We start from the raw sequence: 24,094 nt of genomic DNA, 5'->3' as shown, positions 1-24,094 counted from the left end.
AGCAGCCCGCAGCCAGGCCCCTCCAGTGGGAAGCGCCTTTACAGGCTAGCCTTTCGGAGCAGACCCCCCAGTGAGAGCCTTTCCACACAGAGCCAGCTCCAAGTCCTGGAACCAGTAGAGGGGTAGGGGCAGCTTTCTTTGGAAACACTGCATTATCAAGTTACTCCAAGACTTCAGGCAACTGAAGGCAGGAAGGTGATACACTGGAAATCTACAGGGACAATATAAGCCAATAGAAGAATTCTGCAATATCACAAAGTCCCACTGACATCTGACCAATATGAGAAAACAAGGGAAGAAAATGTCCCAAACAAACCTAGATACTATAACAAGAAAACCCAATGACAGCACAGCAGAAGAAATGACAGAAAAGGAGTTCAGAATGTACATTATTAAAACAATCAGGGAAACAAACGAAGAGATGAAAGAGCAAACACAGGCATTGAAGGAGGAGATGAAAGAGCAAATGCAGGCATTAAATGATCGCACCAATCAACAGTTAAAGGAGCAAATACAGGAAGAAAGAGATCATTTCAATAAAGAGTTAGAGATATTAAAAAAAAAAAAAAAAAACAGAAATCCTTGAAATGAAGGACACAATAAACCAAGTTAAAAACTCCATAGAAAGCATAACCAATAGAGTAGAACACCTGGAAGCAGAACCTCAGATATTGAAGACAAAATATTTAATCTTGAAAACAAAGTTGACCAAACAGAGAAGATGGTAAGAAATCATGAACAGAATCTACAAGAATTATGGGATATCATGAAGACGCCAAATTTAAGAATTATTGGGACTGAGGAAGGCTTAGAGAAACAAACCAAAGGAATGAACAATCTATTCAATTAAATAATATCAGAAAATTTCCCAGATCTGAAGAATGAAATGGAAAACCAAGTACTAGAGGCTTATAGGACTCCAAATATACAAAATTACATCAGACCCACACCAAGGCACATTATTATGAAAATACCTAACATACAAAATAAAGAGAGAATTTTAAAGGCCACAAGAGAAAACAATCAAATTACATTCAGGGGGAAACCAATAAGAATATAAGCAGATTTTTCAATCCAGACCCTAAAAGCTAGAAGGGCCTGGAACAACATTTACCAAGCCTGAAAGAAAATAAATGCCAACAAAGAATCTTATACCCAGCAAAACTTACTTTCAGATTTGACAATGAAATAAGATCCTTCCATGATAAACAAAAGCTAAAGGAATTTACAAAAAGAAAGCTGGCATTACAGAACATTCTCAGCAAAATATTCCATGAGGAAGAGATGAAAAACAACGATGCAAATCAGCAACAGGAGGAACTAGCCTAAAGGAATAGCCAAATAAAGGGGAAACCAAATCATGTGAAAAAAAAAAAAATGAGTCAAATGACTGGGAATACAAATCATATCAAAATAATAACCCTGAATGTTAATGGCCTGAACTCATCAATCAAAAGACATAGACCTGCAGAATGGATTAAAAAGAAAAACCCAACAATTTCCTGCCTGCAAGACTCATCTCATAGAAAGAGATACCCACAGACTGAAGGTGAAAGGATGGGAAAAAACATACCATGCACACAGACACAGCAAAAAAGCTGGAGTATCCATCCTCATTTCAGATAATGTGGACTTCAACCCAAAACTAGTCAGAAGGGATAAAGAAGGACATTACATACTGCTTAAGGGAAGCATAAATCAGCAAGACATAACAATCATAAATATCTATGCCCTGAACATTGGCTCATCCATGTACATCAAACAAATCCTTCTCAATTCCAGAAATCAAACAGACCACAACACAATAATACTAGGTGATTTTAACACACCTCTCTCACCACTGGATAGATCATCCATACTGGAAAGCAGTATGGAGATTCCTCAGAAAGCTTGGAATGGAACCACCATTTGACCCAGCTATCCCACTCCTTGGCCTATACCCAAAGGATTTAAAATCAGCATACTACAGAGATACAGTCACATCAATGTTCATAGCTGCTCAATTCACTATAGCCAGATTGTGGAACCAACCTAGATGCCCTTCAGTTGATGAATGGATAAAGGAACTGTGGCATATATATACAATGGAATATTACTCCATCATGAAGAATGATAAAATTATGGCATTTGCAGGCAAATGGATGAAATTGGAGGATATCATGCTAAGTGAGATAAGCCAATCTCAAAAAACTAAACGACGAATGATCTCGCTGATAAGCGGATGAGGACATATAAGGGGGGGTAGGAGGGGTTAGTGTTAGGGTTATGGTTAGGTTCAGGGCTAGGGATAAGGAGGGTGGTAAGAATGGAGTAAGGACGCAATGTATAGAGGGAAAAGAGGGGTGGGAGGGGTGGAGGGGATGGGAAAAACATAACAGAATGAATCAAACAACATAGCCCTATGTAAATTTATGATTTTTAATTAAAATAAATAAAAAATGGCCACATTTCCAAAGGTGCTATACAGATTTAATGCAATTCCAATTAAAATCCCAATGACATTCCTCATAGAAACAGAGAAAGCAATCATGAAATTCATCTGGAAGAATAAGAGACCCAGAATAGCCAAAGCAATCCTGGGCAGGAAGAGTGATGCAGGAGGTATCACAATACCAGACTTTAAACTCTATTATAGAGCAATAGTAACAAAAACGGCATGGTATTGGCACCAAAAGAAACAGGTAGACCAATGGTACAGAATAGAAGACACAGAGACAAACCCACATAAGTACACTTATCTCATACTAGGCAAAGGTACCAAAAACATACAATGGAGAAAAGATAGCCTCTTCAACAAATGGTGCTGGCAAAACCGGAAATCCACATGCAGTAAAATGAAATTAAACCCCTATCCTCACCCTGTATAAAAAACTCAAAAATGGATCAAGGATCTAGGAATTAGACCTGAGACCCCTCACCAAATAGAAGAAAAAGTAGGCCCGAATCTCCATCATGTTGACTTAGGACCAGACTTCCTTAACAAGACCCCCAGAGTGCCAGAAATCAAAGCAAGAATCAATAAATCAGATGGATTCAAACTAAAAGGATTTTTCTCGGAGATTCCTGCTGTGCCTCATGCGTTGACAGACCTCCCAGCTCTGGTGTGTTTCCTTTGCCGCTGACACTCATCATCCTGCTCAGCCCCGTATCCTCCGCAGGTGGGCCCTGAGGAGGTACATCAGACCTTGTTGCCCGACAAGGAGCAACAACTGGTGCCCGGTGTGAGGAACACGAAGTCGCCGACAGGCCAATCGGACTCCGGGTGAGTGTACTCCCATAAAATATGGGACAGTCCAATTCCAAGCCTGACCCCTCCCTTGACTCCTTTAGGATTCTCCTTAGAAGTAGAGGATTGGAACTCTCAGATAGCCAGGCGTTTCAGACCCAGAAGGCCCTGACTAAGGCAGCCCCTTGGCTGCCTGAAGCAAACTTGTTTGACTGGTCCACATGGGATTGTGTAGAACAACTTGTTAGGAAGAGGGAAATCAGTTTAGGGGAGGGTCCCCCACTGGGAGTCTGCCCTACATTATCTGACCTTAAGGCCTGTTTCTCTCCAGGACCTCCAAAAGGGGGCTTCAACGTTCCCCCCAAAGAGCGGCTGCCTCCGGATGGCAGGAAATCTTCCCGGCGGCCATTTTATGATACTGGGCAAGAACTCACTGACTCTAACCTCCCCGCTCCCTGTATGGCCTTCCCGGTAAATGTTAAAATGTTAGTTTGGGAAAGAATGACTACCAATCACAAATTGGCCCATGCAGGGATGAAAGATCACTCCATAGGAAGGTGGATTGTAGCTACCAAAGATATTGGCACCCAGCTTCCCCAAGCAAGCGGGCAGATGGAAAGGGATTCCTTATATTCAAGTCTTTTCTTTCTTGCACTTCTCTGCTCTTCCTGCAAACTCGAAGGCCTCCTTCTTCTCCCCCTCTTAATCCCTCCTCCTCCTCCAATTTCAACTCAGCTGTTTCTGCTTCCATTCCCCAGCCCAGCCCACCTAGTCCTCCTGCCACGAGGTCCCACACACACCGGTGTGGAGAGAGTAACCAGCCCAACCACCCATGGCATGTCCTAGTAAGGAGTATGATATAGTAGCCCCAGTCCCCACAAGCAGTGGGAGATAATTGTTTCACAATTTTCTGCTTGTCCAAACCTGAATTGAATCAGGAAAAAGGGTTAAAATGCCCTAGGCATCAAGTTTCTGCTAGAACATTTTAGCCCCTTTCAGATCCAGATCTCAGTCAAGGTTTACATTGAAATGTAAATGGAGGAAGCCAGAAGACTCAGTAGGAGACTGGTCTCAAACCCAAGGGGGGGGGGGGAAAAAAAAAGAGCAAAAAGAGTAAAAGAGTCTTACCTAAACACCTAAACTCCAGCAAAAGGAAATTTTATGGTGCTTTACTAAAGTAATTAACGGCCCTATCATTTTTCCAGGACTGTTTGTTTTTTTTGAATTCTACATTTTTTTTGAGCTCATGACTTTTTGATCAGTTCTATTTTTTTATTCAACTAGAGTTTTTGAACATCTGTTACATTGCAATGGAGATTCACCTATAAAGTTACAAGGCCTTTGATTTTGTGTTATTTGTATGTCATGCTGTCTGATGTCATGTTTTGTCTGTAGCAAAACTGAGCGCTCTTAAAATTAAAATTTAAAAATGGATCCAAATATTTTTAATTCACGTGATTTAAAAAGGTTCAATTTAAATTGGGTAAACTAATAGAAGTAAAATGTCTTTAAAATTAACTTACAAGTCTCTAGGTGGTCAAACTAATAAAATGTTGATGTTTATAAAATGTCTAACATCAATTTTTCTAGGACTTTTCTTCAACAGGAAAGAGATGGCAAATACTGTTTACACTTGTCTAACATCTTGTTTTTTTTTTACACTTGTCTGATATCTTGGTTTTTTTTACAATAAGATGAGTGAATTAGAGTTGACATGTATGGTATGACTCAAATGTGTTTGTTAGAGACATCTGATTAATTTACAAAGTTATTCCATGGAGTAACATACTTAAAAACATTATTCTTTGTATATTAAATGTGTTCATATTTTCCAGGTATACAAAACCTTTAAAGCAGAAAATTTATCAAGCTGCTAGTCTCCAAATTAAACTTGTCTGTAATGGTAAACCTATCATTTAATATTCTATTTAGGACCTGTCATCAATAGGGTATATGTAAAATTTGTTAAGTATATTTCTAAAAGTTATTGAGAGCCTGATTTGTTTAAAGATTAAGCATGAAAGTACTTTACCACTTTGCCACACAAAAGGAAACTTAAAAGCTCTCTCAGCCTTAACATTATATCATGTTTTAGATATAATGTTAAATTGTGTTAACTAATGTTCATATAGACTCAGGAGTCAATATATGTAAACTGCTTAAAATGACATTTAAGAAAGAGTGTAATGCGCAGTAGCAAAAATGGGACAACAGTGATTAAGATTAGGGTCTCTGAACTCATGACTTTGGACAGTGGACTTCCTTGAGAGCGACACAGAGCTCCTAACATTGCACTTTGCAGCTCTACCATCTTAGATCTACAGGCTCAACTTGATTCCTTGGGCATTGTCGTCCTGCAAAATCGTCATGGTTTGTATCTGCTAACGGCATAGGAAGGAGGGCTTTGCCTGTTCCTTGGTGAAGAGTTCTATTTCTATGCCGACCACTCTGGCATTGTACAAGATAAAATCAAAAACCTACAAGAAGATCTGGAACGTCATAGGTGTGAGCTCCACTCTAATTTCCTCTGGACTGGGTTACACAGGTGGCTCCCCTACCTCCTCCTGCTTATGGGACCGCTAATCACCATTATCCTTGTGTTCACCTTTGGGCCTTGCATGATCAATAAGCTTATCCATTTCCTGAAAAGCCAGGCTAAGTCTGTGGAGCTCATGGTGGTCCAACAGCATTATACCACCCTTCATATGGATGATTGGGAGCCCTATAAGATCATGGATCACTTGTATCAGGACACTGGGGTCTAAGTGTCTCTCCCTTAAGCCCTGCTCCTCTTGAGGGGCCCGCCTGAAGTGCTAAGGTGGTAGTCAATGATGGGTAAGATCCTCAGAGGAGGACAACCTAAGACAGGCACACCTTCAAGTAAGGCAGACCCACAAACTGCTAGGGTGATGTTCCATGACAGGTAAGACCCTCCCAGGGGCAACCTAAGAAAGACACACCCTTAATATAAAACAAAAAAGGGGGATATGTTGGGACTAATGACACATTAACTAACTCAGGCTGACTCCTTACTCCCTGGCCAGTGAGCAAGATCAAGGCCTCAAAGGCGGTTTCAATAGTAAATGATGATAAATCGGACCACCGTCAGGGATTGGTTAACAACAGTTCCACAAATGTGATCAGCTCATGCTTGCCATAACCTCCCATGCCTTGCTGATCTTTTAAGCTGATTGGTTCCCACCTAGCCTTCACCCTACATAAAAGTTCTGTGATTTCCTCAATAAACGAAATTCCTGCTGTGAAAAAAAAAAAAAAAAAAAAAGATTTTTCTCAGCAAAGGAAACTATCAGTAATGTGAAAAGAGAGCCTACAGAGTGGAATAAAATCTTTTCCACACACACTTCAGATAGCGCACTAATCTCCAAAATTTATAAAGAACTTAAACTTTACACCAAAAACACAAAGAACCCAATCAATAAATGAGCTAAGGAACTGGGCAGACACTTCACAGAAGAGGACACATAGGTGATCAACAAATACATGAAAAAATGCTCATCATCTCTAGTAATTAGAGCAATGCAAATTAAAATCACCCTAAGATTTCATCTAACTCCAGTTAGAATGGCGATTATCAAGAACACAAGCAACAATAAGTGTTGGTGTGAATGTGGGGAAAAAGACCACTCATACATTGCTGGTGGAGTTGCAAATTGGTGCAGCCACTCTGGAAAGCAGTGTGGAGATTCTTCAGAAAACTTAGAATGGACCCACCATTTGACCTCACTATCCCACTCCTTGATTTATATCCAAAGGACTTAAAATCAGCATACTACAGTGACACAGACACATCAATGTTCATAGTTACTGAATTTGCAATAGCTAGATTGTGGAACCAACCTAGATGCCCTTCAATTGATGAATGGATAAAGAAACTGTGGTATATATATACACAATGGAATATTATTCGACCATAAAGAAGAATAAAATTATGGCATTTGCAGGTAAATGGATGAAGTTGGAGAATATCATGCTAAGTAAAACAAGCCAAGTCCCCAAAACCAAAGGCCAAATGTTTTCTCCAATAAGTGAATGATGATACATAATGGGGGGGGTGGGCGCACAAGAGAAGAATGGAGGAACTTTGGATGGTGTAGAGAAAAACTGGGCAGGAGGGCGTGGGGGAAGGAAAGATAGTAGACTGAGACAGACATTATTACCTTAAGTACATGTATGGTGTGAATACATGTACATGGATGGTGTGAATCTACATTGTGTACAACCATAGAAATTAAAAGTTGTACACCATTTGTGTACAATGAATCAAAATGCAGTCTGTAAAAATAAAAATTTTTTAAAAACCTGTACGATGACAGTCACAGCTGCTTTATTCATAATTGTCAAAACTTGGAAGTAGCCGAGATGTCTTTTAGTAGGTGAATGATTAAATTACTAGTACATCCAGATAATGGAACATCATTCAGTGCTAAAAAGAAAGAAGCTATTTATCCATGAAAAGACATGGCAGAACCTATAATGCACATTACTAGGTGAAAAACAAACATTCTGAAAAACTACATACTATATTTCCAACTGTCTTACACAGTGGAAAAAAGTAAAACTATGGAGATTTTATCTCCATAGGGTTTTGGAGGGGGGAGAGGAATGAACAGGCAGAGCACAGAGGATTTTTTTAAAAATGAAAATATCCTGTATGATACTATAATGGTAGATACATGCATCACACATTTGTCAAAACTCATAGACTATAAAAACCAAAAGTGAACCGAAATGTAAACTAAGGACTTTGAGGGATAATGAGTCAACAGAATTTTATCAATTATAACAAATGTGCCATTCTAGTAGGTGATACTTACAGTGAAGGGCACTCTGTACTTTCCTTTTTGCTATGAACCTAAAATTGCTCAAAAAAAGTGTCTATATTTTAAATGGGATAAAGCTAACAAAACAGTAAGTTTTGAGAAAATAGAAATGATAAATGCAAAAAATAGGAGAAAGATGATACTAAGTTCCCTAACTTTTTAAAAAGTAGCTGGAAGTAAACAGATACAACTTGAGGCTCACGAAATGATGTGTATAAACTTGAACATAGTTAAGACTATACGATTAACATTAAGTTGGTACCTGTAACTAAAATTAAATTATATAGAAAAAGGAAAAAAATAGTTATTAAATTATTTTGGTATTGTTTGTGGGAGGGAACAAAGGCAGTCTCTATAGAAGGGCGAAAGGTATCTTAAATCTTTGTTTTAAAATAACAACTGGAATGAAAATAAAAGCCTTCCAAATGACCAAAAAGAAAAACTGGAGGAAAGTACAAAGAAAGTACATAGTGAAAGGTTCATATGCACAAACAATAAAACATCTGAAAGTTATGTGAAATAAGCCCAAACAGCAAGTTCATTAATAAATTTAAGTGAATATAACTCACCTATTAAAAGAAAATGACAGTCAGACCTGCTAAAGAAGCAAAATCCACCCCTATACTCTGTACAACAGACATACCTAAAATCAAGTGATTCAGACAGATTAAAAATAAAAAGATGGGGGCTGGGGTAGAGTGCTTGCCCAGCATGTGTGAAGCACTGGGTTCAATTCTCAGCACCACATATAAATAAATAAAATAAAGATCCACTGACAACTAAAAAAAATTTTTTTAAATAAAAATAGAACAATGGCCAGGGACAGTCACACATGCCTGTAATCCCAGCAGCTCGCGAGGCTGAGGCAGGAGGATCACAAGTTCGAAGCCAGCCTCTGCAATTTAGTGAGGCCCCAAGCAACTCAGTGAGACCCTGTCTCTAAATAAAATACAAAACGGGGGAGGGGGTGCTGGAGATGTGACTAAGTGGTTGAGTGCCCCCAAGTTCCTGAGTGCAATCCCTAGTACTCCCCCCAAAAATTAATAAATAAATGAAAAATAAAAGGATAGGCAGAACTATACCAAAAAATAATAATATAAAAATAACATGCGGGTCTCAATCTTGCTATCAGACAAAGTAGAATACACAACTAAAATTACTAAAGATGACTAAGGAAACTTATAAAGCTAAAGACTATAATTCACAATGAAAACTTTACTCCTGAAAAAAAACACAAAAGTAGACCTAAACAAATAGGAATAAAGACAAATGTTCTTGGACAGAAAGACAATTCTCCCTAGGTTAATTTATAAATAAATAAATGTACAAATTTAATGCCAGGTCCTTTCAAACCCTAAATTTTTACAATTTTATGTGAAAACTAACTTCATTCAACATTTCCTACTAAGTAAGCAGTATGGTAATTCCTCAGGAAACAAAAACAAAAACAAATAAAATACTACACCCTTTTGAGGCTTCCAAACCAACAGACCAATTTATGGCATTCATGAAAGCAAAATTCTCAAGTAGCTCCCTACTATCTACCAAAGTTGAATAAACCTCACCCAAATACAGAAGACCCTCTACAACATATGCTATTTTCCTTTTCAGTTACCTCCCGTGATCCATGCTCCAAGGTAGAGTTAAACTGGTCTAATTTGCTCTTCATTCAATGTCTATGTGGATCCCATACATCTGAATTCTTTCCCCATGAATAGCTGATAACTTTCTTTTTTGTTACCAGGGAATTGAACCCAGGGACACTTCACCATCGAGCCACATGCCCGGTCCTCTTTATTTTTTGAGTCAGGGTCTCACTAAGTTTCTTAGGGCCTCACCAAGTTGCTGATGCTGGCCTTGAACTTGCAATCCTTCTGCCTCAGCCTCCAAAGTCTCTAGGATTACAGGCATGTGCCAGTACACCTGACTGATAATTTTCTCTTTATGCCTCCAGGTCCAACTCTATCTTCTAGTATAAAGTAAAGTCTGCACTTTATGTGAATGTGTTTTAGATCTCTACTTGTACTTTTCATTATCATTACCTTGTATTCTAATAGTTATTCAAAGTTCATACTTTCAATACATATTAAATTTGTGTTAACAATACGTTGGGCATCCATCTAAGTGAAGATATACAAAAGAAATAACACTGAATTCATGAGTTTCATGAGGCTGTTGCCTCATGAGGGTTGCAAAGGTAATTTTATAAGTAGTGATGTGTACATACTAGAAGAGTCATTCAACTGTAAAGGAAGAAATAAGTATGCTTTGTAGTAGTCGAATATGAGGGCAGATGACACCAAAAAAAAGATATTGCCATGGATAAAGAAACTCTGGTATATATACACAATGGAATACTATTCAGCCATAAAGAAGAATATTATTATGGCATTTGCAAATAAATGGATGGAACTGGAGAATATCATGCTAAGTGAAATAAGCCAAGCTCAAAAGACCAAAGGCTGAATGTTTTTTTTTAAATAGAGATTTTATTGTCTGATATACAAATAACTCCATTCCAGCCTATAAATGCAGACTTCATTGCAATTAGTGCTGTTTTAACTATAGTAAAGGCATTTCTTTGGTTATCATTAGTTTCATTACAGTAATTTTTTATTTTATTTTTTTAAATTTATTTTTATTGTAAACAAATGGGATACATGTTGTTTCTGTTTGTACATGGAGTAACAGCATACCATTTGCATATTCATACATTTAGAGTAATGATGTTGATTCATTCCGTTGTTTTTTCCTTCCCCCCACCCCTCCCACCTCTCTTTTCCCTCTATACAGTCCCTCCTTCCTCCATTCTTGCCCCCCTCCCACCCCCCATTACGTGTCATCATTCACTTACCAGTGAGATCATTCGTCTTTTGGATTTTTTACATTGGCTTCTCTCACTTAACATGATATTCCCCAATTTCACCCATTTGCCTGCAAATGCCATAATTTTACTATTCTTTATGGCTGAGTAATATTACATTGTATATATATATACCACAGTTTCTTTATCCATTCATCAATTGAAGGGCATCTAGGTTGGTTCCATAGTCTGGCTATTGTGAATTGAGCAGCTATGAACATTGATGTGGCTGTATCTCTGTAGTATGCTGATTTTAAATCCTTTGGGTATAGGCCAAGGAGTGGGATAGCTGGGTCAAATGGTAGGTCCATTCCAAGTTTTCTAAGGAATCTCCACACTGCTTTCCAGAGTGGCTGCACTAATTTGCAACCCCACCAGCAATGTATGAGTGTACCTTTCTCCCCACATCCTCGCCAACACCTATTGTTGCTTGTATTCTTGATAATCGCCATTCTAATTGGGGTGAGATGGAATCTCAGTGTAGTTTTGATTTGCATTTCTCTTATTACTAAAGATGGTGACCATTTTTTCATATATCTGTTGATTGCTTATACATCTTCTTCTGTGAAGTGTGTGTTCATTTCCTTAGCCCATTTGTTGATTGGGTTATTTGTATTCTTGATGTAGAGTTTTTTGAGTTCTTTACAGATTCTGGAAATTAGTGCTCTATCTGAAGTATGAGTGGCAAAGATATTCTCCCACTCTGTAGGCTCTCTCTTTGCATTGCTGATAGTTTCCTTTGCTGAGAGAAAGCTATTTAGTTTGAATCTATCCCAGTTATTGATTCTTGCTTTTATTTCTTGTGCTATGGGAGTCCTGTTAAGGAAGTCTGATCCTAAGCCAACAAGGTGAAGATTTGGACCTCCTTTTTCTTCTGTAAGATGCAGGGTCTCTAGTCTGATTTCAAGGTCCTTGATCCATTGTGAGTTGAGTTTTGTGCAGGGTGAGAGATAGGGGTTTAGTTTCATTCTGTTGCATATGGATTTCCAGTTTTCCCAGCACCATTTGTTGAAGAGGCTACCTTTTCTCCATTGCATATTTTTGGCACCTTTGTCTAGTATGAGAAAATTGTATTTATTTGGGTTTGTGTCCGTGTCCTCTATTCTGTACCATTGATCTACCTGTCTATTTTGGTGCCAATACCATGCTGTCTTTGTTACTATTGCTTTGTAATAGAGCTGAAGATCTGGTATTGCGATACCCCCTGCTTTGCTCTTTCTACTGAGGATTGCTTTAGCTATTCTGGGTTTCTTATTCTTCCAGATGAATTTCATGACTGCTTGCTCTATTTCTGTAAGGTACGTCATTGGGATTTTAATTGGAATTGCATTGAATCTGTATAGCACTTTTGGTAGTATGGCCATTTTGACAATATTAATTCTGCCTATCCAAGAACATGAGAGATCTTTCCATCTTCTAAGGTCTTCCTTAATTTCTTTCTTCAATGTTTTGTAGTTTTCATTGTAGAGATCTTTTACCTCTTTGGTTAGATTGATTCCCAAGTATTTTATTTTTTTTGAGGCTATTGCAAATGGAGTTGTTTTCCTCATTTCCCTTTCAGCTGTTTCGTCGCTTGTGTATAAAAATGCTTTAGATTTATGCGTGTTTATTTTATAGCCTGCTATTTTGCTGAATTCATTGATGAGATCTAGAAGTTTTCTGGAGGAGGTTTTTGGATCCTCTAAATAAAGGCTGAATGTTTTTCCTGATAAGTGGAGAATGATATATAATGGGGGTGTGGGGTGGGGAATGAGAGAAGAATGGGGGAACTTTAGAATATGTAGAAGGAAACGAGAGGGGGGGGTAAGAAAAATGGTGGAATGAGACAGACACCATTACCCTATGTACATGTACGATTACATGAATGGTATAAATCTACATTGTGTACAACCATAGAAACAAAATTATGTACCCCACTTGTGTACAATGAATCAAAATGCAGTTTGTAAAAAATTAAAAGCTACATAAAAATAATAATAATACAAAAAAAAGTTAGGTTTATATCCTGTCTTGAATGGCAGGTATATGAAATTGGGACTTATCTTAAGAGCAAGAGGAAATTACCTAAAAGGCCATGAAGGATTTTAAGAGGAACAGTAACAATCAAATTTGCAATGTAGAATGATGACTTTTAGAGTTTGGCTAGGTTAAAAAAAAAAAAAAAAAAAAAAACTGGAGAGAAAGAACACAGTAATTACTCCAATATTTTAGGCAAGAGATAAGGATTCAGAGGGATAGTATTAGAGAAATTTCAAGAGATATTTAGAATAGAGACTATAAGGACGCTATAATGAAGTATATTTCAACAAATTTAAGACTTCCTGATTATTAAACATTTTATACATCAAGAAAGAAAATACACTGCTAATAAAACTATCATACCATACTTCTTTTCCTCTTAGAATTTCCATTTTACATTATAGGGAGTAGTCTTCGAAATTAATAAACATAATTTTATCATGTTACACTGCTTTTTTGTGCCTTTCTTTTGTTTCAATGTCATATCATAGTGAGAGCCTTTTGAAGATGTTTAACCCAGTATTTAAGATAAACAAATACAGGACCCAACTCACATAACTCAATTACATTAAAAACAAGAGGGCTGCAGACACGGCTCTGTGGTAGAGTGCCTAACATTTATAAAGTCCTGGGTTCAATCCCTAGTACCAAGAAGGAAAAAACCTTAAACTGATAACATGAACAACTGTAAACAAGTTTGCACCCAAGTAAGCAACGACAACTGCCATGTTTATTGCCTAGCTGACTGCACCTGAAAGACTCACTGATTTCAGAGAAGTGATTGGGAAAAAATGTACAGCTCAGAATCAACAAAACACTACCATGTAAACAAGTCTTTTCTCCCTAATAAACTCCTTAAAAACAGGTTCATATCTAACATATTTTTGCATACTACACAGCATAGTAAAATCCTGTGAATACTCTAGTTACTCAAGAAATACTTGCTAATGAAAGAACATGGTAAATGTTTATAAACAGGACAATGCTAATTGGTACAAGTATGGGTTTCTGAGTGACTTCCTATGGTTGCAAGTTATCCTACTGGGTTTTATTTCAACATCATTTAATTATCTTTTAAGAAAGAATAAAAGTTGAAGGTAACCCTTTATACCAGCTGGTATCACCCTTCAGTGACGTAAAAAATCAACAGGGAAGTTTAATGAAAATGCATACTGCCAAGCCTCAACACAATAATTCTGTTTCCGCAAACCTCGAATGCAGTACAAAACTCTACATTTTAATAAGGACATACCAAAGCTCAACTTTTACCTGATAATTCCACCAAGTCATTCTTCAGCAATAACATGCAGAAGTATAAATAAAGGACAACACCATAACCTCTGGCATTACTGCACCTGAAAGTCAATGATCATGTGGTGGGCTCCCCTACTCACACGGGAAGGGTTTGTTGAAGTGCAGTTCAGTTCTAAGACACAGCAATGTCACAGAGAACTGAACAATTTCACAGAGAACTGCCTATCAACTACAAACACCTGTTTCAGAGTACTAAATGAATAAAAATGAACTTTTATTAGGTCAAGTCACTAAAATTTTGGAGGTGCTTAAAAGCATCTAGAATCACCTCAACTAATACATTATGCATGTGTGCCTATTCATACACCAGTATATCTGTATACATGGATATAACTGATTTAACTAACAAAATATTGAGAATCTACTATATGCTCAACATGTAATCATAAGCAAAAACATGATAACTAAAGCATGTATGTGGAAGTGTGTAAGTTTTTATTAGGGGTTGTACTTGGATAGGATGGAGCAGACATTTGAATAATACAAATAAGGAAATACGACTTTCACTTCAAATCAAGATAGAGTAACAAAGACCAAACTTACCACCCACCTGACACAAATAAGAATCTGGAAAATATATAGGAAGCAACAATCTTCAAGATATTCAACATTAAAGCAACAGTGATCCTCCAGGAATGAGAAACAAATCAGGTGATCCCTAGATTGTTATTTGAAGAAATTAAAGACTAGAAAAGTTTTAAAACTGTATTTCACATGTTCAAGAATCTAGAGGTAAGATTAATTATGTAAAAAACACACACACATATTTGAATCATATACATATATAAGCATAATGTATATGATCTAAAAGCAAACTCTTGGTGATGGAAACTATAATGTCTAAATTTTAAAATACATTGTATGATATTAACAAAATTATATAATGCAGCAGGAAAGAGCAATGACATTGAAGACCCAGCAACAGAAAACTATCTACAAGGAAACACCAAAAGGGAAAATGATTTAAAGATGAATGAAAAGAACCCTGATAAGCTAATGTATGTGTACAAGGAATCTAGAAGGAGAAGACAGATAATGGAGAAATGTAAAACTTTTCAAAGAAATACTAGCCAAAATGTCCCAAATTTTACAAAAACTAACAACTCTCAGATTCAAGAAACTCAACAAATTGCAAACCCACATGTATGCACATGCACAAAATCCTAAAGAAAAGTACTCCAAAGCAAATCATTATCAGATTGCTTGCAAGAGGAATCTCATAAATACCCAGAAAAAAACACAACACATACAGAGGAATGAAGGTAAGGATAACAGCAGACTACTTGTAAGAAATAATGAATGTTTTAAGATACTGGAGCAACATTTTTATAGTTCTAAAAGAAAAAACTATCAAAGTAAAATTCATTATCTGGAGAAAATATCTTTCAAAAACGAGAGTAAAAAGAGACCTTTTCATACACACAAAAGTTAAAAGATAAAAGCAAACATGGAAAACAAAAATGTTAAAGAATGTATGTCCTTTAAGCAGAAGGAAAATGATACCACATACATATGAAGAAAAAAATAGTAATGAAAACGATAGCTACATGGGTACCTATGTATCATTATTTAAATTCCTTTAAAAGATAATCAACTGTTTAATGTAAACAAATAATGTACTGTGGAGAAAAGACAGCCTCTTTAACAAATGGTACTGGGAAAACAGAATATCCATGTGTAGAAGAATGAAACTAGATCCCTATCTCTCACCCTATACAAAAGTCAACTTAAAATAAGTCAAAGACAGGTATAAGAACAGAAGCTTTCCAACTGTTGGAAGAAAACATAAGGGAAATGCTTCAACATATAAGCATAAGCAACGACGTCCTGTAGCTCAGGAAACATCAAGAATCAATACATAGAATATCATCAAATTCAAAAGCTTCTGCCCAGCAAAATAAAACAATTAACCATGTGAAGCCTAAACAATGGGGGGAAATCTTAGTCAGTTACTCTTCTGACAGAGTATTAATATCTAGAATATACAAAGAACTCAAAAAATTCAACACTAAAAAACCCCCACAAATAATCCATTTAACAAATGGGTAAATGAACTGAACAGGCACTTCTAAAAAGTACAAATAGCCAACAATTAAATGAAAAGTATGTTCAACATCTTTAGCCATCAAGGAAATGCAAACCAAAACTACAATGAGATTCTATCTAACTCCAATCAGAATGACAATCATCAAGAATATAGGTAACAACAAATGCTGGTGAGGATTCAGAGAATAAGAACTCTTACTTAATTTGGTAGGAATGCAAATTAGGATAGCCACTGAGGAAATCAGTATGGAAGTTCCTAAAAAACTAAAAGTAGAACTACCGTATGACCCAGCTATACCATTTCCTTGGTATTTACCCAAAAGAATTAAAGTCAGCATGGTTCAGTAATGCATGCATGCCTATTTTTATCAAAGCACAATTCACGACTGCCAAGTTATGGAATCAGTCTAGGTGTTTAGACAAGGATAAAGAAAAGGTGGGACATACACACAACAGAGTTTTATTCAGCCATAAAGAACAACAAAATTACATCTTTTGCAGAAAATGGATGGATCTGGAGAGCATCAAGTTAAGTGAAACAAACCAGACTCAGAAAGACAAGTACTAAATGTTTACTCTCATATGTGGAAGCTAGACAGGGGATAAAGGACATCATGAAAGCAGAACAGTAGAGAACAGGGTCAGGGAGGGAGAAGGTGAGGATAAGGGGAGGTATCAGGGAGTGAAATTGATCAAATTTTACGTTATATGCACATATAAAAATGCTGTAGTGCAAACTGCTGTATATTATTATGTACCAACAACAAAAAAATAGGAGGGGAAAAACAGAAGTACACTTTTATAAGATTTTTATACTGTGTGTGAAGTAGTATACTATCACTGAAGATAGTGACAAGTTAAATATGTGCATTATAAACCCTTAAAGCAATTATTGACTTAAGACAACAAAGACACATAGCCAATAAGCTAAAGAAAAGATGAATTCATAAAAAAAAAAAATACAATACAAAAGAAGTCATAAAAGAAAGGGGGAAAGAAGAATCATATGCATCAACAAATACAAAACAAATAGTATCATGGAAGATTTCAACAAACCATGTCAACATTACATTAAATGTAAATAATCAAATCACATCAATTAAAAGGCTGGGTATGGGGGTGCACAGCTATAATCCCAGTGACTTGGGAGATTAAAGCAGGAAGATTTCGTTTAAAGTCAATATTGGCAACTTATTGAGACCATATCACAAATTTTTATAAAAATTTTAAAAGGACTAGGGGGTATATAGCTCAGTTTCATCCCCAGTACTACCAAAAAAAAAAAAAAAAGTAGAGATTATTAGAAAGGATAAAAAAGCAAGACCTAACTATATTCTGCTTATAAGAAACTCACTTTAAATAGAAACAAATAAAAGTAGGAGAACAGAAAAAAAAAAAAAAAAAAGGCAACTATCTGGCCTCTTTTAAAAAAAAAGGAAATGACTGTTGATATAAGTTTTGAATCACAAGTTGCCATAGTTCAGAAAATATATTCATATTCAAGAGTTCTCTTCTAGCCTGTAACATAAGTAAATATTAAAACCATTCTGTACTCTTCATAATAAAATTCACTATGTATGTTCCTATATATCATTATTATTTCAATTAACAATACCTCTAAATACAATAAACTAAAGATTTCAAAAGAAATTCCTAAATGAGCTAAGAAATTTATTGTGATCAATACATAAACACAATGTGCTTTGAAAGGTAGATATATATGCTTAATAGTTTACTTCTGTATCTGTGATTTCACCAAAATACTATATATTAAGTACTATATAATAAGACAATAAAGTCTGAGCCAAATGGTAGCAGCAAAACACAACCACAACTCACCATATCCCTTCCCTTTGGGAGAAGTCTAAAAGGATTATTGATTTTTCTTCCTGATAACATTCTTTATTAAAATATATTCTGACAAATCTTCATGGCTGTTAACAATCAGCCAATCACTGAAGCACTAATAAAGAGACATATACACTAGGCATTATATTAAGCTAGGAACTGGAGATTTAAAAAAAAAAAAGGTATGTTCTTAAGAGACGAGCATAGTAGGGAGAGGGTGAAACACGTTTGTGAAATGTCACAGTATGCTGAAAGTTATACCTATAGAATATTTGCCCCACCTTCTTAATTTTCTGCACTGTTATTAACCACTGTTATCAAATTTTAAATATGCAGGGTCATTCGTATTATTCCCTTATTGTATTTTGATGTGTGGGTTTGTAGTGATACCCCTGTTTCACTCTTGCTATTGATAATTTGTCTTTTTTCTCTGTCAGTCTTGCCAAAGGTTTGCCAATTTTATTGCCTTTTTAAAGAACCAGAATTTTGTTTCATTCATTTTCTCTACTTTTTTCTCATCAATTTCATTTACTTCTGCTCCTTATTACTTCCTTCCTTCCACTTGCTCTGGTTTTATTTTACTCTCATTTTTTAGGTTCTTCAAGTAGGAACTTTTGATTGTTCATTTGAGCCATTTTGTTTCCTAATGCTATACATTTCCCTCTGTAATTTAATGACAGTCTCAGAAGAAAGTAAGATATGGCCACAAATTTGGAAATAAATAGCAAAAATTTAAAGAACAATAAATGGGAAACACAACTACTTACCAAAATAAAATTCTCCAAGGTAAAATACAGAAAATATTCTTCAAGACCAGAATAACAAAGGTGACGTTACTAAAACAATTCCTCAAAACAAAATGAATTAGATCAAATAACTTCAAATAAATGATTACCAAGTCAATCAGATAAAAGGAGGGAAAACAGGCATGTGGAATATAATCCACTAAATCTGCCTACAGATAATGTAACAGATAAGTTGATACGGGAGACCAGAAGAGTTTTAGAATCGCATTTTTCCAGTTAGTCCTCTTAGATGGGGCTTCTTCACTACTCAGCCAATTTCACATTCCTAAATGCTGCCCCACAGAAGCTGAGGCTAGGCATATGTGAAGGATAAGTGTAGAACTGTAAAGATATCATTTATGAGTTGCCCTACCCCATGGAGCAGCAGTAATTTCTAACATGATATGTGGAAGAATACTTTCTTTTCTTACCCTCTGAGCTTTTGCAAGTTCTTCTTTTAATCTTTCGTAGCCCTTTTCTCTAACTTCAAGAACAGATGGGCTTCGCAAACGGGACAGACTATCTGTACTCAACCCAAAAATATCATCGCTGCCAGCACAAGCCTCTGTGATAGTAGCACCCTGTAAAAACTCTCTCTCTGCATTACAGTTGTCCTTCTTTGTAGTTAATTTAGTTAACCCAGATGCAGCTCCAGAAGTAACAGAAGATGCTGGGTCTGTAACATGAATGCTATAAAGAAAAGAAACAGTTTTCAGAAAGTTCAGCATATGAACCAAAGAAATGGCATAAGCCAAAGATCTAAAACTGCATTATCCAATTTGGTAGCTTTTATATTTAATTAATAGTAAGTCTTCAATCATCACAGTCACATTTGAAGTGCTCAACAGTCACACGTAGCTAATAGCTTTCCTGCAGATTAACACAGAAATAGAACATTTTCAACATTACCAAAAGTTCTACAGGATAATGTTAAGAACAGGGGTCAGCTCTATAGCCTACAAACTAAATCAAGCCTGCCACCTGTTTTCTTAAGGCACATGAGCCAAAAATGTTTTTTTGCATTTTCAAATGGTTGAAAAGAAATCAAAAAACACTATTTCGTAGCATGTGAAAATCATATGAAATCAAAATTCTGTATCCATATAGTTTTATTGGAACACAGCCCAGTCATTCATTTACATACTATCTATGGTTGCTTTTACACTCTAAAGGCAGAAATGAATAGTTGGAACAGTGACTATATGTCCTACAAAAGCTAAAATATTTACTATCTGGCACTTTACATTAGGTTTTCCAAGCCTGCTCTGAAGCATTATGTATGGCTCTACATAGGCAAGCTGATGTTATTCAAATTTTCAAAAATATTAATACTTAAAAGTATGAGCAAATTGCCGATCTTTTAAAAACTATAATCCTAAATAATCTCCTACCTGATACCAGATATTTCTGCACAATTTAAACGTCTGGGGGATGAATACACAGGTTGTGTAGGAAGATCAGAAACGTCCAATGCATTAGCCTGGATAGAAGAGCATAAAGCTGAAGGATGTGGCCGGTAAATGACACTTGGTGAGGTAGTCTGCTCCTGAATTCCTGATTCATACACACTAAGAAGGTCTGGCGAAGTAGGTGAAGCAAGGTTTACTTCATGGAAGCCTTCCAAGGGGTCATTAGCCATAGCAAAAGCCTCATCATAGGATAACCTATTAAAACAAAAAGCAGATCATTATTTTTGATATTCATATTTAAAACTAAAATAAGATGTATAAAGTATGTGATTAATAGTCTTTAATAAAGTAAAAAATTAAAGGAGAGTAAAGAAAAAATATTTACAATCGCTTAATACTTAATGACCCTAGAGTATACATACTACAAAAGGTAAACCACCTGATTTGGAAGAAACTTGAAAATGACAGCTAATGTTGTGAAAGTAAAAACATTTAACAAGTAAGCATGAAGAATAAATAAAAAATTGTTTGATTTTTTTTCTAACCAAGGTCACAGAAAGTCAAAGACAATAAAGATACATACACACACATAGACACACACACACACACGTTGTGCACACATACACACACACACCACATTCTAAGAATGAGATAGATTTAACTGTTCTGCTCTACCTCATACTAGCTATTTGACTTTGGATGAGTCGGTGTTTTTTATTTTGGAATAAATTTAAATTTACATAAGTATTACAGAGCTCCCATATACCATTTATTATCAAACTGCTGACATTTTTGAGCCATTTGAGAATGTTTCAAACATGATGCCCATAAACTCTTAAATATCTCAGGATATATAAAACTGTATCCCAAGTACAAGGTCATTCTCCTATATAATCACAAAATCATCATCAAAATCTGAAATATTAACACTGATCAAATTACCATCTAATGGGCAGATCTCACTCAACTTTTACTGATTGACCCAACAATGTCCTTAACAGAAACAGGATCCAGTCCTGGATAATGTGCTTCATTTCCCTAAACCTGAAATTTCTTCTCTAATGGGATAAAAATAACAACAACAAAATTTCCTCTGTGTCCTACTTGCTGTGAGGATTAAAGGAGACAATCCATGAAAGTGCTTAGTAGAGTACTACATGCCTGGCACACAGCATGGCCTAAATAAATATTTTTTTATAGAAGCTACTAACAATAACTAGTATACTTCAGTTTCTCCATTAGCAAAACTATTTTATATAATTATTCAATTATATTACAAAGTTTACAAGAAAGCTAAGAAGTATCCAGTTTTTCACTTGAAGAATCTGTAAACTTTAATTCCCACTGTCTACAAAATAAAGTCTAAACTTACTAGCCTGAAAAGTAAAGTCTTGGGCTGGGAGAGAGCTCAGTCAGTAGAGTGCTTGCCTTGCAAGCACAAAGCCCTGGGTTCGATCCCCAGCACCGCAAAAAAAAAAAAAAAAAAAAAAAGAGTAAAGTCTTCTACAATCTGAACCCAATCTCTCCTTCCAACTTTTTCACTACTACTAAAGTACTTCGATAACCATGAATTATCCTTCCCTGAACTTTAAAGTTCCCAAACACAAACACCAGTATAGTACATAATAATTCCTTCCATGCTAAAATATAAAAATATTCATGTTAAACTAAGTGAAAATTTTAACTCTCATATCCCCAATAAAATGTTTAAAATCTCAAGTAGAGAATAAAAAGATTGCAGTAAAGTTAAGAAAGTGACTCAATATTTACATATTTTCTCAAAATTACAGATTACTACATGACAGATCTCTAGGATATATATAAATAACCAAAACTGTTGGTTTGGTATCTATGAAATGACATTTTCAAACCCAATAAACTACTAATTATAAATGGTAATTCAGTCCTCAAAATGTTAACCAATCCTTGTTTCTTCATGCAAATTATCCACTATGTCAAATGATAACTCAGATTAAGGAACCTAAAGCATTTAATGCTCCGTTATACTTTATTTTCATCCAAAAATAAATATATTTCATCTTTATTCATAATCATACACATACACCAAGAAAATATCTATATTCCTTTTCACTTGAATATTAGATCATTAATTGATTCATTTTAAGGTAGAAACCCTCCTGCAATGTTTTCATTTTTATCAGTAACTATTTGTGACACTTCTACATACTTTTTTGGGGGCCGGGGGTACTAGGTACTAGAGATTAAACCCAGAGGTGCTTTGCTTTACAACTGAGCTACATTCTCAGTGCCTTCCCCTCCCTATACCCCCCCCCCTTCCTTTTTCTTTTTCAGACAGGGTCTTGCTAAGTAGCTGAGGGCTGAGGGTCTTGGTAAATTGCTAAAGCTGGCTTGGAAAATGCAATCCTCCTGCCTCAGCCTCCCAAGTCTCTAGGGAGGCTGCATGTGCCACTGTGCCCAGCTAACCCATATACTTCTAATTCAACTATCCATACCTTGAGGGTTTAACTGAATCACAGGGTATAAAGGCATTTTCATTTCTGGAAATGAAAAATGACATCAATCCTGTGGGAGAAAATGTGAAAACAACTAGCAAAATGGCATATACAGTTAGTGCATGACCCATCATGCCACTCTTAGAGCTTTATCCCAAAAAACTAAGCTGGCAAAATGAAAAAGAAAATGCACACTTGTAAGGCTAACATCATTATTTGCAATAGCAAAAGACTGATTTAATAAACTAGGTACATCCTCATAATGAAGCACAATATAGTTATAAAAAAGAAATAAATATCTATACACTGTATGAAGAGACCCTGAAGAGATACTAATAAATTTTTTAAAAGGATAAGTACCTGAGTATTATAACCTACTTTTTACCTAAGGAAGAATAAAAGTACAAACTTATTTATTTATGAATGTACAGAAAATGTATATAATATGTATTTGTATGTGCATATGCTTGTATTTTAGAAATGGAAAGGCAAACCAAACACTAATTTAAAAAAATTATCTATGGGGGAAGAGAGCAAATAGCATGAAAAGGCATGAAATCTAGACCTTTATAACTGTACCTTGCTTTACTGATTTGAATAACTTGAAATCATAAAAATAAAACAAGATTAAAATTTTAGAGTCCCTAAAAATAAAATAAACCTAACTATATATTGAGATGGTAACTTAACCACATACAAAAGAATTATTTCAAATTATTTTAAAACATAGCAATAGGGCTGGGGCTATAGCTCAGTTTGTAGAGTCCTTGCCTTGAAGGCACAAGGCCCTGGGTTCAATCCCCAGCACCACGAAATAAATTAATTAATTAATTAATTAATTAAAACACAGAATATAAGTGTAAAACCCTAACTGGAAGGTCTAAGAACAAAAGGAAGTGGAAAAAAAAATCAAACTATTTTCAGTGATGAGTAATAACACTGAGAATGTTATTCTGAAACTATTAACACATGTAAGATGAAGTAAATGTTTTGTTAATGTCACTTGGAGCCTAGTTTTTTACCATCTGAGAAAAAAAGACACAAATATATAATCAAAGAAGTTAAAATCTCATAGTTCCAAGTTTGAATCAAAAATAGCAGAAAACTTTCTATTTAAAAAAAAAAAGTCCCAACTTTATATCTGATGAAAAAGTATAGCAACTCCAACAACTCAGTAGCACCAGGTCCCCTCCTGCTCAGAGTAATACTATTTCCTGTTCAAAAAAACACAAAACAAACAAACAAACAAAAAAAAAACATAAACAAGAG

At 35.7% G+C, this 24,094-nt stretch overlaps 1 protein-coding gene across 2 annotated transcripts in view; it reads right to left on the bottom strand.

Moving 5' to 3' along the window:
* RAB3IP (RAB3A interacting protein) overlaps positions 1-24,094 on the bottom strand; it is a 76,056-nt gene that overhangs the window by 39,928 nt on the left and 12,034 nt on the right. For both annotated transcript variants that reach the window (XM_079142216.1, XM_079142215.1), the window contains exons 2-3: positions 20,334-20,606; positions 19,374-19,632 (exon numbers count right to left, since the gene is read on the bottom strand). In XM_079142216.1, coding sequence (XP_078998342.1) covers positions 19,374-19,632; positions 20,334-20,581 — 507 coding nt within the window. In that variant the 5' untranslated portion in view covers positions 20,582-20,606. The remainder of the gene's footprint in view (positions 1-19,373; positions 19,633-20,333; positions 20,607-24,094) is intronic.

The sequence above is a fragment of the Sciurus vulgaris genome (assembly GCF_902686455.1).
Source record: "Sciurus vulgaris genome assembly, chromosome: 5".
In the NCBI taxonomy this organism is placed as follows: Eukaryota; Metazoa; Chordata; class Mammalia; order Rodentia; family Sciuridae; genus Sciurus; species Sciurus vulgaris.
The sequence above is the reverse complement of the archived record's forward strand: the minus strand, read 5'-3'. Positions and strand labels throughout refer to the sequence as shown.